This window comes from Pseudopodoces humilis, chromosome 13 (assembly GCF_049639895.1).
Source record: "Pseudopodoces humilis isolate 2021_Gansu_Grassland_sample_001 chromosome 13, ASM4963989v1, whole genome shotgun sequence".
Lineage (NCBI taxonomy): Eukaryota > Metazoa > Chordata > Aves > Passeriformes > Paridae > Pseudopodoces > Pseudopodoces humilis.
The window spans coordinates 9,121,922-9,135,851 of NC_142212.1; the positions used below are offsets into that span (position 1 = coordinate 9,121,922).

The following is a 13,930-nucleotide window of genomic DNA, read 5'->3' on the forward strand; positions in this document are numbered from 1 at the left end:
CAGCGCTGTGGCCCCAGAGCTGCCATCTGGGCTGTGATCCCGGAGCACTCCTCCTGCTCCCCCTGGGAGCCCTGGGGTTGTTTGCAGAAGGTGTCTCCCTGCACCTGGGGCCAGCACCTCCAGGCACAGCCATGGAAACCAGCAGATGTTTTCCCAAACACTCCTGCTGAAAGCCCCGGTGAAACCTGAGATGCAGTGGCTGCCAAGGACTTTCCTGCCCCAGCCTCATCAGATTATTTCCTTTTTATAGTTAACTGTGTTTTATTAGCCTTGTGGTAGGTACATCAGCATTAGCCTCCTATGCAATGTTTTTAAACAAAACGAAGCTGGATACAGCTGTTGGTGTGAGTGAACCTTGAGAGCATCTCACCTGTGTCACTCCTGTGTCCCCGTGCACCCTGTCTGGCTGCCTCTTGCCTGGTGCCCCTTGTGGTTTAATGGCACCGGCTGAAATTAGCAGGAGTTGTCTGTGAAGTTGATGGAGCCTGGTTGCCGCTGTGGCTGGATTTAGCTCTGGTAAAAACTGAGCTCTGCTTCAAGTGACCAGCTCTGCCTGGCCTGCACGCTGACAGCTGTGGAGTGGCCACAAAAATGACCTTGCTAAGGATAGAAGCATCCAGGGGTGGTGATGAGAAGAGCTTGGCAGGGTTGATTTTGGGGGCAACAACATTCAGGTACTTCCAGCAGCTCTGCCAGCTGAGGACCGACTGTGTTGGGCACAGATCAGTGCCTTGAGGGACATTCTGCTCTGCTTCTGGCATCTTGACAAAGGTTTCTAAGTGCAGTGGCTACCTTAGCAGGCAGCTGTGGGGCTTGGGGTGTCGTGTACGGGTTACTGGTGTCCCAGTGCCTCCTGCTGGGCAGACTTGCAGTAGTTCAAGATGCACTTTGAATCTTCAGTATAGAAAGAGGACTGGCATCAGTTTTTTGCCTTTAGGTGTGGAAGTGCTTTTCTACCAATTTGGATGAACTTAAGTTCTTTTTCTTTGCTCATAGTCTCTCCCCTTGGTGGTGGTGGTGGTGGTTTGCAGTAGGATTTGGCCAGCTAGTACCTGTGAGTCCCACTGGGAAATTCTTCAGGCTTCCTCAGCTGGCCTGAGCTGTCCTGTGAGCACTGCACTAGACCTGGCAGTGCTCTGGTGGCCAGCTGGAGCCCTGCCTGCTGCTGACCAGTGACCCAGGGCAGCCTCAAGACAGGGCACTGCCCATGGGAATGCATGCTGGCACATCTAGGGGGGTCACTAGGTATTTTGGTGGGTGGTGGAAGGTAAGCCCCTGCAGCACAGCAGTTACCATGGGATGGTAACTCCAGAGCATTCCAGCCCCCTGCCTGGTATTGGTGGGATGCATTTGTACATCTCAATGGGCAAAGAGAAGGGGTCTTTGAACATGGTGTTCTGGAGCTCCTCTCAACCCATACACTCAGCCTGTCCTCATCCTGCAGCCCAAGTCTGCCCTGTAGCTCTCCCTGACAGCGGGCTGTGCTTGTTCCTGTTATACCTTGGGATCTCACTTGTTGCCCACTGGCCTTCTCCTTTGGTTTGGGGAGCTGTTAGAGTTCCCTCTTCTGACCCCTCTGGCTGTCCACAGCCTTGGCTCTGTTTCTGATGGCCATCTCTGCAGCCAGCATGGCAAATAACTCATGTACTGGGGTGTTGCTCAAAACTGAGAATTGCATTTCACCTTGTGCACCTGTGAGTATCACTAATAAATTAAATATATGCATTTAAATTATTTTAGTTACTTTAACTGTTTTAAATATTTAGCAGTATTTAAATTATTAAAAATATGCTATTTATTTTAATAATTCAAATTATTTAATCTTTACATAATTAACCTTTACTGTAGATGTTTATATAATTAATCCTTGAATCATGTTGTGGTCAGGGGAGATGGGGAGATGACACAACATCAGCTTCTTGCAGCAGAGAGATGTTAATGGCATGCACAGCTCTTATAGAGGCCATATACACTGACATTCCCATCAGGAATTGGCTCTCTGTAGCCAAACCCCTCCTTTCAGGCTCACAGACCAGCACATTCTCCATCATATATATATATATATATATATATATATGGGGGGGGGATGTGTATATGTAAAGGTGTGTAAATGTTCCAGTGTACTTATTATTTTTTTTTTGTCCATGTTACTGCAGGGGTCAGTCTTCAGCCCTGGGCCTTACAGAGCACTTTCTGTGTCCATGCTGGATCTCCCTCCACCTCCAAAAAGCCCTGACCTACTCTGGCTCAGTCTGGGTGCTGAGGGTGTTGCTCTGCAGGGCTCTGGGTTTGGTCAGATTATGCAAACCCTGTAATTACCTTTCTCTCTAATTGTCTGTTGAAAGTGAGATTGGGAACTCTATGAAAAAAAAGTAAAAAAGCAGAAACTGCTTTTTTCCTTTACTCACTTGTAGCTTCTGCATTTATTTATTTTAAATTTATTTGATCATTTTTTCTAATTATTTTTTTTACTCCACATTGAAATATACTTGCAGTGCAGACAATGCACCTTTTTCACCTGAAAAAAAACGTAACAAACTGTGTATAAATCACATGGAAAAGCCTATCCAAGGTGGTTACAGACATCACTTGACAGAAATAGGGATGGAGTTGCATGAGACTTAATTCAGGGAATGGCACAATGCTTTTTTACAGTGTTTTTTATTTGTTTGAGGAAAGGCTTTTTCCAAACCATTTGTCACTATGACAGCTGGCTGTGCCATGCTCTTCCATAAGCCAAATGAAACTGGTTGCCCAGTTTGTCCTTTACCAGGTCAGGGACAGCTCTGGCACCCAAGGAATGGGGCCTTGCAAAGCTGCTGGCAGCATCTCCAGTTGTTTATCTGTGCTTTGTGCCAGCTGGTTTAGAAAATCTTCTTTTTCTAATATTTTTTTCCTTATTTATTAAGTCTCCTGTCCACATGCAGAGTAGCAGAAAGGAGTGTTTGGAATTTTGCTGCTGACAGCAGCGGTGCAGAACATGCACCGGAGCACCCAGCCTTGCTGGGACTAAACCCACTGAGTACCTGAGCATTTCAGCATCAAACTCCTCTAAACAAATGTTTATTTTTAAAAGTAATTTTTCCTGGTGTAACAGTAATTTAGAGATATTCCCATCCCAGGTGCCATATCTTCACAGCTCAATCCAAGCTGGAAAAGCAGCAGGGAGAGCTACAGCACTTTTTCCTCCACAGCCTTCAGTAATGGTTAATATGCCCAAGTCCCTTTCACTGAAGGTTATCAAAACAGCCCTGCTGCCAGCCCCACCCCTTGTGTGGGGCTGTTTCCCCAGGGCCTCCTGAGAAAAGGCTTTTAAATGGCTTTTCAGAATTTCTCAGACTTTCAGAGTTAATTTTCGTAGTTGGGGATTTATATTGCATGCTTAGAAGAAATGTTGTCACTAAATCAGTTGGATTTATAACTCCTGTCGCTGTTAATTTGACTGAGATTTAAAGCACATTCTTTAAATGACATAAATGAAAGGCTAGTATATGTGATTTTTTAAAAAAATTAATAGGAAAATATGATCTAGCAGGACCTAGAGGTATGTTTGACAGCTCTTTCCTGTGCTGAGCTGCCTTTCTGCAGGACCTTAGTACTGCAAATATTTATATCCCTGCTGAGCTGGAAGTCTGAGTCCTTCGGGCCCCATGGAGGAGCTGGCCTTGCCAGGGTGGGTATTTCCTTCTGACAGTGATGTCCAGCTAGGGTGTTTTGTTTGGGGGGTGGGATTTTGCATCTGGCTTCCCCAAAAATGGCTGGGGTCAGGCTCTCCTCCCAACAGAGAGGCACAGAAAGCCTTCATACCTCAATGCCAGCATTTGCAGAGCTTTTCAGGGAAGGTTTTGTTACTTTGCCAATATGGAAATTAATTCTTATAAATCTGTCTTCTCTCTACCAGAAAATTGCCCCTGCAAACACTGACAGCTGAGACTCTATATTTAAAATGGCACACAAAGTATTTAACCTTGTTTTTCACACTGGCTGGAAAACCAGCCTGCAGAGAAAGGGCACTTGTGGTTTTATACCAGGTGAGAGTGCAGAGGTTGTGTCCCTGAACCCCCAGGATGATGGAGAGGGCTAAACCCAGCTCAGGGAGGTTAAGGTTGGATATTAGGAAAAGTTTTTTCACCCAGAGGGTAGATGAGCACAGGACCAGGCTCCCCAGGGAAGTGGTCATGGCCCCAGGCCTGCCACAGTTCACAAACCTTTGGACAATGCTCTCAGGCACATGATGTGAATTTTGGGGTTGCTGTGTGCAGGGTCAGGAGTTGGATTTAATTATTTTTGTGGGTCCCTTTCAACCCAGGATATTCTATGATTCTGTGGTTGCAGAAAGAGCCTCTGATCCAAATTGATTGCAGTTTTCCCTGGCACTGGAAAAGGGGTCGGTGGCATTTGTTACAGAGAGGGAATGGAGGCCTTGGTGCCAAAACGGCCTCACTTCTTTCCCAAAACCAGGTATAAGCCACCAAAGAGCAGAAGCACAGTCACTGGAAGACATCCCAAGGGGTTGGACAGGCAGGAAAGGCTGTGGTCACCGAGCCAGCAGCCCTTGTGCTCCTGGTGCAGGTATGGCAGGGACACCAAGGGGTCCCAGGGGTGGATGTGCTCTGTAACCTGCCACGTTTCCCAGTTAAATAACTGTGGGCAATGAAAAACCAGACCTCAAGCCAACAAAGAGCTCCCTTTTTATTGCAAAACTCCTTTAGGAACAGAGTGGGCCCAGGGACTCCTTGGGGTCAGCCCTGGGCTGTCTGCAGTGAGTGAAGAGGTGTGTGTGGAATGGGGTGATGCAGATCCATGAGATCCCAGCTGAGGAGGTGACATTCCTTTTCCTCGCCGAGGCTGAGTTTGCTGCGGGCTCCGGGTGTGAATTGCAGGGGAATTCCGCAGCTGGGGAGCTCAGGGATGCCGCTAGAGGGGGAGCTGACAATGGCTCGTGTGTGCCCGGCCCGGCTGGAGCCCTGCCGCAGGGAAAACGCGCTGCTCTGGGCAGGGAGCTGGGGGAGCTTGCGGGTGCTTTTAATGACCCACAGATGGAGGGGGGAAAGTGATTTTTAAATTTGTTTTTCTTTTGACTAGAGGTAAGAAAGAGAAAGATGAGTGCTGCCCTCACCTCCTGCTCTCCATCTCCCGGGCTTGCTGGGAGCAAAGGGAGAGAGCGAGAAAGGGAGAAGGACCACTGAGCCCAGGGCTGCAGGGCGCTGAGGGAAGCTCCCCTGGAGGGCCCCATGAGCACTCGTGCCCCAGGAAGCCCCTGCTCCACTCGTGGGCATTTTCCGTGGCAGATGCTTGGTCAGTGAGTGTCCAGCTCCAGCCTGGGCACGTGTGCTTCCCACGATCCTTCCAGAGGGAGCCATGAAACAGCCAAGCTTGGACCAGCTGCTGCTATCACACTGGTAGGCTCTTTGATTCTCCTGCCTTTGGTTTTGCTGTCAGTGCTACCGGCCCTGCTGTGTGACAGCGCAACACAGCCCTTCTGGGGGCTGCAGCTCAGCTGTTTGCTGCACATCTGTATGTGACCAAACATCTGGACATGTGTACATCTGGTGTGGGGCACAAGTTTTATGAGGAGTAGTCAGCTACTGGGCAGGTGGGGGTGTTTAGCCTGGAGAAAAGGAGGCCCAGGGGGGACCAGATCATTCTACAACACCTGACAGGAGAGTGTAGCCAGGTGGGGGTTGGCTTTTTCTCCCAGGTAGCAAGTGACTGGATGAGGAAACAGCCTCAAGATGCACTAGGGGAGGTTTAGATTGGATATTAGGTGCAGACCCCAAAAGAAGAAGCCAGGTGGGTCCCTGTGGGTCCCTGTATCAGCTCTCCTGTGTCCTCATTGCTACCAGTAGCTCAAAAGAGGCAAAAGGGCAGAGCCTTGCCCCAGGCCAAGGGGTCTCTCACTGTGGCACAGGCAGAGAGGTGTCAGGGCTGGGGGTCAGTGGGGAGCAGTGCCAAGGCCAGGACGAGGACATGAGCCCTCTTCAGGTGAAGGTGCAGATGGACAAACCTATCCAGCACAAATAATTGAGGCTGTAGAGAAGAGGCAGCCCTGCTTTGGGCTGCTGCTGTGGGTTCCTGGGGGTTTCCCTGCCAAGAGACTTACACCCCCAGGGCAGTAAAAACCTTCCTTGTGTGGGTTTCTGTGAGGTGAGGGGCAGTGAGACCTCTGGTAGGCTGGGGAGGGTCTCTGTGGGTCTGTGGGAAGTGAGGATGATGCCTCCAGTACCATGCACTGGAGAAGGGCTTCCCAAGGACCCCAGCCTGGGGGATTGGGGGTCTTGGCACTTTTTGTTCAGCTGAACCCTCTCTGCTCTGTGCTCTCGCCTGAACAGGGTGCTGGGGAGAAAACACTTTCCCGCTTCTGAAGAGCCTCTTTGTTTCTCTCCCAGCCACAATCTGAGATCTGGCTTGCATGAGACAAAGTCTCTCCAGGAATTTTGGACTCCCAGTGAAAAACTTCTGTTTGACCATAAATAAAGCTCAAGAAGCCTTATTCATCAAAAAGAGAAACTTTGTTCTGGCTGCAGAATATACTGAGGCTCCTGCAGGCTGGAACAACTTAAAATCCCCTTTGCAGTTGGGACAGCTGGGTATTGATCCCCAGGGGGGAAAATCTAGAGACGACATGAACTGTGAAGTATTTTAGGATGTAATTATAATATTGTCCAATGAATATCTAGAGAGACAGACTGTGCTGACAGTAGGAGTTTGGGACACCTCCCAGCCCTTATCAAACATGCAATGTGAGTGCAGATGCTGTCTCTCTGCTATGAATCCCACAGCTCTCCATGGAGGAGCATCATTTTGCATTAAGATATCTCTGTGCGGGTCAGAAGCTCAGCATCTCTGCAAGATGAGCCCTTCTTCCCCAAGGTTTGAGTGCTGAGCAGAACTCCATTTGATATGGGATATCCCTGGGTCAGTGGGAGTCAGCTGTGGTAGCTGCATCCCCTCTCAATTTCTTGTGCATCCCCAGCCAACTCACCCATGGTGTGAGAGACAGAAAATGCCTTGACTCTGCGTAAGTGCTGCACAGCAGCAACAAAAACATCCTCATGTTATCAACACAGTTTTCAGCACAAATCCAAGACACAGCTCCTGTGAAGAGAATTCACTCTGTCCCAGCCAAACCCAGCACACTGCTCTGGATCGACAGCCACTGACATCACTCCCCTGGCTGCTCTCTGGCCACATCTCTTATTTTCAAGTGCCGGATAAAGGGCTATAGCAAATATTGCAAATAAGGATAAATATTTCCAGTAAAAAATAGCTGTAATTACATATTTTTTCATGACTGAATGTGCCCATTATTGTTTTTGTGGAGGGTGATTTCTTTGTGCACTGCTCCTTTCTGAAAGCCAGGAGACAGAAAGTGTTTACATAGAAGCAAGATGTGAGGCCAGAGACTCAGACTGATTTCAGCCTTCACATGAACCATCACTGATGTCAGCCATGCAGTGGCATTTCTATAAAAATCCCAATATAAATGTTCTAAATCAGGCTTTTTTCTTTGTGTTGACTGCAGTCTAAGTGAGGGAGCATATAAAATGCTGTATCATTTCAAGTTTAATTGCTACTAGAAGTTGGAGGATTTGTTGTCTGCCTTACACAACTCCCTGGGATAATTTTCTCCTGACTTTCTTTCCTCAAATTCTTCTCCTTGAACAGTGTGTTTCACAAAGACCAAACTGTTTTCCTCCCCACAAAGCCTCCCTCCCTCACTCACCTGCCCTGCCTGCCCCTTCAGCAGGCAACCTGGGGTGCATTGATGAAGGGAGATGAACGTTTGTCTTTACTAACAGTTGGATTATTCCCACTCTCGAGATGCCATCTGTGTGACAGGGTTTGGTTTGCACTAAATACAGCCTGTGGGCTGAGCTAGGAAAACAGATTGCTGCGCCATTACATTAAATAATCATCATTAAAGTCTGCTTCATCAGAGGGCTTTGGGCTGCCATGGAGATTTTTATTTTGGAGGAGGGGATGCAGTTCACTTCCATGTCAGAATGCTGAAATCAGATTTTGATGTGAGTTTTATGACACTCTGTTGGCAGCAGCATCACCTGGGATCCCTAGGACATCTCACCTGAGGTCTGCAGGTGGGCAGGGCTGAGAACTATCAGCTTCCTGCTGCCCTGAGCTAGGGCAGTGCAGTAAAGGGGCTTTCACTGTCTGTCCCTCTGTCTTTTCTTTCTGTCTTTCCCAAATCCCTGGATGCTGTGACCAATTTAAACCCCTCACTGAGAAATACATTAAATTCAGCAGTATTCTACATTGTAAACCACCAGGTACCGCCTCATGTCCCCGCTGGTTGCAGCTCTGAAGGATAAACACACAGACACACACACACATGATGCAAAAAAAGGTCCTTTTAATCCTTCTGCCCCTGCAGAGGAATGGCAGAGCTCCAAAGCCCGTGGGAACATGTGGAGCTCCCTGCCCTTCAGGTGATGCAGGTAAAGCACACAGAAGTATTTTAGCCCTGCAGTAGCTCCTTACATTTGTGACCAGCATAGTAAGTACAGTGTGCTGCTTCTAGCTGATTTATTTCTGTATACAATGAAGAAAAAACAGCGTGAAGGTTTAATTCACCTTCTTACTCAAAATATTCGAACTTTAACAAAATATTTGTGGATTTTTACCCACCAAATATTGCACTTGCTGTGAGTATTTCTACACCACTCTTACACAAGATCTGTTGGCATCTGTGTATTTCCATGCCATGTAGGAGGACTCAGCATGCTCATGATCTCGATCGGTGGCTCTTCTTTGGTCTCCTCTTCCTTGAAAACTTTGATCTCAGCCAGTTGAAAAAGCCACCTTTTGCTTTTAACTCGAATTCTACCGGGAAGTGGTCACTCACTCCCAGCGCCTGCAAGACACCAGCACAGAGGGTTGGGAGGCACCCACACTCTCTCCAAGCCTGTCTGGATGTGCAGTGCTTGGATGTGGGGAGGTGGTATGTGAGCATTGCACCAGTTTGGGAGAGATGGCCACCAGTGACCTGGTTTCACAGCAGGTCTGTGTCCAGCACTGCCGGGATGCTGCTGGCTCTGAGCTCCCATGTCAGCCCTTCCCCAGTGCTGCAGAGGCTGTGCTGTGCCTACCTGCTCCTGGGTCATCTGAAATTCCTCCTGGAAATCAAAGATGTTGACAGAGTGTGGCACCACAGCCTGGATGAGCTTCTGTCCACTGACCACAATCCTGCAAGGAGCAAGGGAATGGGGTGCTGTGATGGGGTGCCCAAACTGTGGTAGCCACACTGCACTGAGCTGGTGGCCAGAGAGATGAAGTTTCCCTGTGTGTGGTTTGTCCTTACCCATGGACTGCCCACCCAGAGATGTCAGCTCCTTTAGGTGCCTCCTTGGCAGCGAGGCACATAAATACCTTGGTGTGTGCTGGCCTTGGAAGCCAACATTAAATTACTTCTGTCTAAACCCACCCAACAGTGCTGCAAATTTCAAAGCCTGGCTTTGGATACAAAAATCACAGGATAACAACTGGAATATCAGAGAAGTCCTGCTCAGACCCAGAAACTTGTCCTCCAAGAGGGCCCTGGGCTCTGATAGCCGATGTGTTCTTATCCCTGCCGAGGAACTGCAGTGGCAGCAGCACTTGCCACGTGTCCAGGGCAAGGTGAGGTTCCCCTCCCCGAGCAGAACCTCGCTGTGCATTTGTCAATCCAAATTACAAACATAAGAGCAAAAGCCATGGTGCAAGGCTGGCATGGAGAAGGCAGCAGCATCTCCTGCCAGGTGTCTGCAGGGCTCCCTGCAGATGAGAAAGATGAGAAGTGCTGCTGGCTGCCCTGTCATCCGTCCCCACCTGAGCCACAGCCATGGCTGGTTCTGTGTAAATCCCACCCAGACTGGTCTGCAAAGGGCTTTGTGCTCCTGACTAGAAGCAATTGGATCACATTTCTCCACAACACTGTTTTGCCTTTGATGGCCTCATGTACATTTGTTTCCTCTGATGGTCACTGACACTTTTTGATACAATTTTTCTCTCAGAGAGTCATAACCAGTGGGTGGTTTGGCAGTGAGCCCTTTACCTATCATACGGGCATCTGGTGCTGTTCTTCACTGTTGTGTCATTTTTGTCACCAATTAGCCAGAGGAATTCGGAGTAAGTCCTCAGACGGATGTTCTTCCACTGCTTTTGGGGAACATAGCTGCACCCAGCATTGAAGTCCCCCATGAAGATGAAGTTCTGGAAGGTAGGAGGGTTTCCAAATGTAATCATGAGGACAGCTTTTCAAAAGAAGACCAATGAGAATTTTTATGGATGCAGTGGGGCTTCTCCTTTCTGCTGGGCTCATCAGGGCATGCTGATTATAGTTTTATTAGGTGATCAAGATTACTGTATAAAATGCGGAGAACTCAATGAAAATACACCAAAGAGATACTCAAAACCTGGGGGGGCATTATCTATGGGTTTAAGGTTTTCAGCTCTGAATAATGAATAATGTGGCCAGTGACTCAGTACCAAAGCCCTGTTAGTGACACACATGTGGCAACCAACCTCGATTTTCCAGCGCTGTTTGACATCTAAATACACATCATAGAGCTCATCAATCTCCCGCACTGCTGTGTCTGGTTTGGTGTGCAGAGGGATAATAGCAAACTCACTGACAGCTTCAAGACACGGCAGAAGAATGGAAAAATGTAATGGTTAAACAGAGAATGAGTCACAAAGAAACAGAGATTGACTTGTAAGCAAGGGGTCTTTTTTCTGAGGAAGAAACAGCTTCTGTTCTGTCTGTAGACCAGGATGATCTCTGTGGTTGCACAGTGACCCTCCCCAGGCACTCAGCTGGGCCTCAGGAGCTGTGCCAGTGCAGACAAATCCTGACCCAGTACCCACACAGTCACTGCTCCCAGCAGCACGGAATGCACCCACCAACCCACTGCCCAGGGCAGCAGCAGAGGCTTTCCCAGCAGGGATGTGCAGGGCTGTGGGATTTCCCAGAGGCAGCAGGCCTGAAGGGAAAATGCTGCTCTTGGAAGGAAAAGCAGTGTGGGGTCTGGATGCAGCCTCTGGAGCCTCTGACATGCCCGGGTGCAGCCAGTGTGGCTGTGCTGGCTCACAGAGGGACAAGGGCTCATTCCTGAAACACCTCACCGGTTTTGGGAGACTGCAGCCAGATGGCAAAGGGCTCTCTGGAGAAGACATCCTCATCCCCAGGCTGGGTGTCAGGGTACTGGTAGGTTTGTTTCACCGATACCAGATCTTGCCTGCAGCAGAATGAACAGGACAGGGGATGTCACACTCGTGGCACACTGGGACATGTCTGACACTGACTCCATGCTCTGGCCTGGACCCCAGGCCACGGGCTGGGATGGATGCAGACACACTGGTGTCTGTGCTGGGATGGTCCCCACGTCCAGCCCAACCCACCTGCACAGCCTGCACCTCCCCAGCTTCCTCACAGCAAAGCCACCACCGTGTCCAGCTCATCTCCAGGAGCTGTGCCCCAGAGGGCAGGGGGAGCTTGGCTTGTTGGCAAAGGGGGTTCACCCACCTGTAGAGGAAGGCATACTGCTCCTTGTAGCTGTTCCTTCCCAGCCTCTCACTGGCCACGTACCTGTACTCCTCCTTTGGCCCCTTCAGCTGACTGGAAGGAAAGTGATGTTCCTGAGTTTATTTCTGAACTCACAAGGGGCTGAAGCGAGATAATTTTGCCTGTGCCCAGGGGTTTGGGCATTGCCTGCCTGACCTCAGAGGCAGATGGGTACAGACACTAAACCCTTCTGTGGAGCTGGACCCCAGCTCTTCACTCCACCGTCTCCCTGCTCATTGCAGCCTCTGTCTCTCCTTCAGCTGGGTATCATGTCCAGCCAGCTGAACGCTGCTGTTTCCTCTGGATGTCTGAATTGTCCAGGCAAGCAATCCCTAATCTAAAGCAGTTCCGAGCCCTGCAGGAAGGTGGCTGTCCTGCTGCAGCCTGATGACAGCCCGGTGAGGGCATTTCCCCTTCCTTTTTTATTCCTTCGGGAACTTCCCTGTAGCAAATTGAATTTAACCCGGTAATACTGATTTAAAAATATCTTCTACAGTGGGCTGGAACTGCCTTTGCTCTTGTCCCTCAGCGAGACTGCCGGAGTCTGGTCCTTCCTTGACAGTGGGACAGAGGCCAGAACCTTAGATTTTGTCCCAGTAAAGTGGCACTGAGCAGAGCACAGGCCAATATTTGTCCATTTGCCCATGGCCACCCTACCTGGTGAGCTTCTCCACCAGGAGAGGACAAACACGGTTCTTGCTGTCCTTTATTTCCATCAGCAGCATAATGTCACAGCGGGAAACGATCTGCAAGGGGAAGGAGCAGGAGGAAGTTTGCACACGCCTGGTTTTAGAGGATTAGGAAGGGCTTAGAAAGAAGTGGTTACAGGCATGGGGGAAGTCCTTTGTGAAAGAAGGGACACACAGCCTGGCATCGTGGGAGAGGAGCAGGGGCTGGAACGGAGCTTTTCTGCTTTCAGAGCTGCTGCACGCCCCAGCAGGAACTGGGAGAGGGAACCCGGGAACAGAATAGTTTCAGATTTAGTGAAAAACTTTGGCACCTGACCCTGAGGAGGAAGTGTGGAGGGGAAGGGGCAGCAAAAGCCCCTCCTGTGAGCCTGATTCCACCATCACCATCTCTGCTGGGATGATGCCTCTGCCCTGCCCCACTCCTTCCCCACGGGAAGCGTTCACCTGTCTCAGTTTGTTGCAGATTCCTCTGAAGTAGCCCCTGGAGCCCAAAAAAACCCCTGTCTGAAAACAGGGTCTTGACACCAGGGGACTGCACACCTCAGGGGGACTGAAGGCTCAGCTCCCACAGCTACTGCTGGGATTTTCCGTGGGAAAGTCCATCTCGAAGCCAACATTCTCAGGGGCTTCCCTCTGTGCCTGCTTTCATTGTTCTTTAAACTTTGTGCGTGATTTTCGTCAGGAAAAAAAGCCCCTCTTTGCCCCCTGAAACTTCCCCACATTATCTACATGACCCCAAAATTCAGTGTACATTGCCCATGGTGATGACAGTATGGGAAGAATGGGAATGCAAAGCCAAGCAAACTGCTCTTCCCTGCCAGATTGCAATAACAGAAACACAACCCAGCTATAGGGTGCCATCCTCACTGGATTCTGCACACACAGCCACCTCACTGACACCAAGCTCCACATCCTCCCTCACTGTGGAGTCCTGGAGGGCATTTGCAAAGCTACAAATCTAAATGGTGGCTCTTTTAAAAACCAGGGTTACCTTCAGCTTTTGCAGAGGCAGCCTGATGGTGAGGGTTTGCTTACAGAAATTGGCAATTGGGTTTTTCAGATTTCTACCAGACTCCAATGTGACAGGTACTATTTGCTGTCTTGAGAATAGGTTTAATTAGTCAAGAATAATTGAGAATAACTAGCATATAAGGAAGGTAAATAATGTATCACAAAACAAAGCTTTGTGGATTCAAAATGAAAATTATTCTTACTGTGCATTGAGGTTTTCCTCCTTTCGTAACTCAATTTCCAAAGGAAACAGCAAATATTTTTTTTTGTTATATTCCCACGAAGGCTAAAATAACAACATACATTCTGTTCAACCACAGGCTGATTTTTACTTCAAGAGTACAATATTTTTTAAATAACTTTTTTTTTTACGTGATATTTAACTGTGAAAGGCAAACAAAGTGCAAGATTGTGCATCTAAGAAACCCTAGAAAGCTCAGTGTCAGTCTCATCCAGGCAAACAAACGTACCTTTACCACAGCATCGACGATTTCAGGTCTGGCTATTTTAGTTTCTCCAAAAGACCTCACATTGAAGGAGCAGATTTTTAGGCTCAGCGATGGGTTGAAATGGAAGAGTGAAAAGAAGAAGAAGAGCAGCATCTTCATGGAGCTGGGCAAAATGAGTTGCTGCGAGCGTGCCTGTAAATACGTATGTGTGTGTGTTTATG

General features: G+C 48.9%; 1 protein-coding gene across 1 annotated transcript; it reads right to left on the reverse strand.

Annotated features, from left to right (window-relative positions):
* Positions 1-8,354: 8,354 nt before the first annotated feature.
* Positions 8,355-13,930, reverse strand: DNASE1L3 (deoxyribonuclease 1L3). The gene is made up of 8 exons (XM_005522089.3): positions 13,731-13,930; positions 12,218-12,306; positions 11,522-11,614; positions 11,122-11,234; positions 10,522-10,634; positions 10,052-10,209; positions 9,108-9,204; positions 8,355-8,872 (listed from the first exon to the last, which is right to left on the reverse strand). Exons 1-8 carry the CDS (start codon positions 13,866-13,868, stop codon positions 8,744-8,746), a joined length of 930 nt encoding a protein of 309 aa, XP_005522146.3. The 5' UTR covers positions 13,869-13,930; the 3' UTR covers positions 8,355-8,743.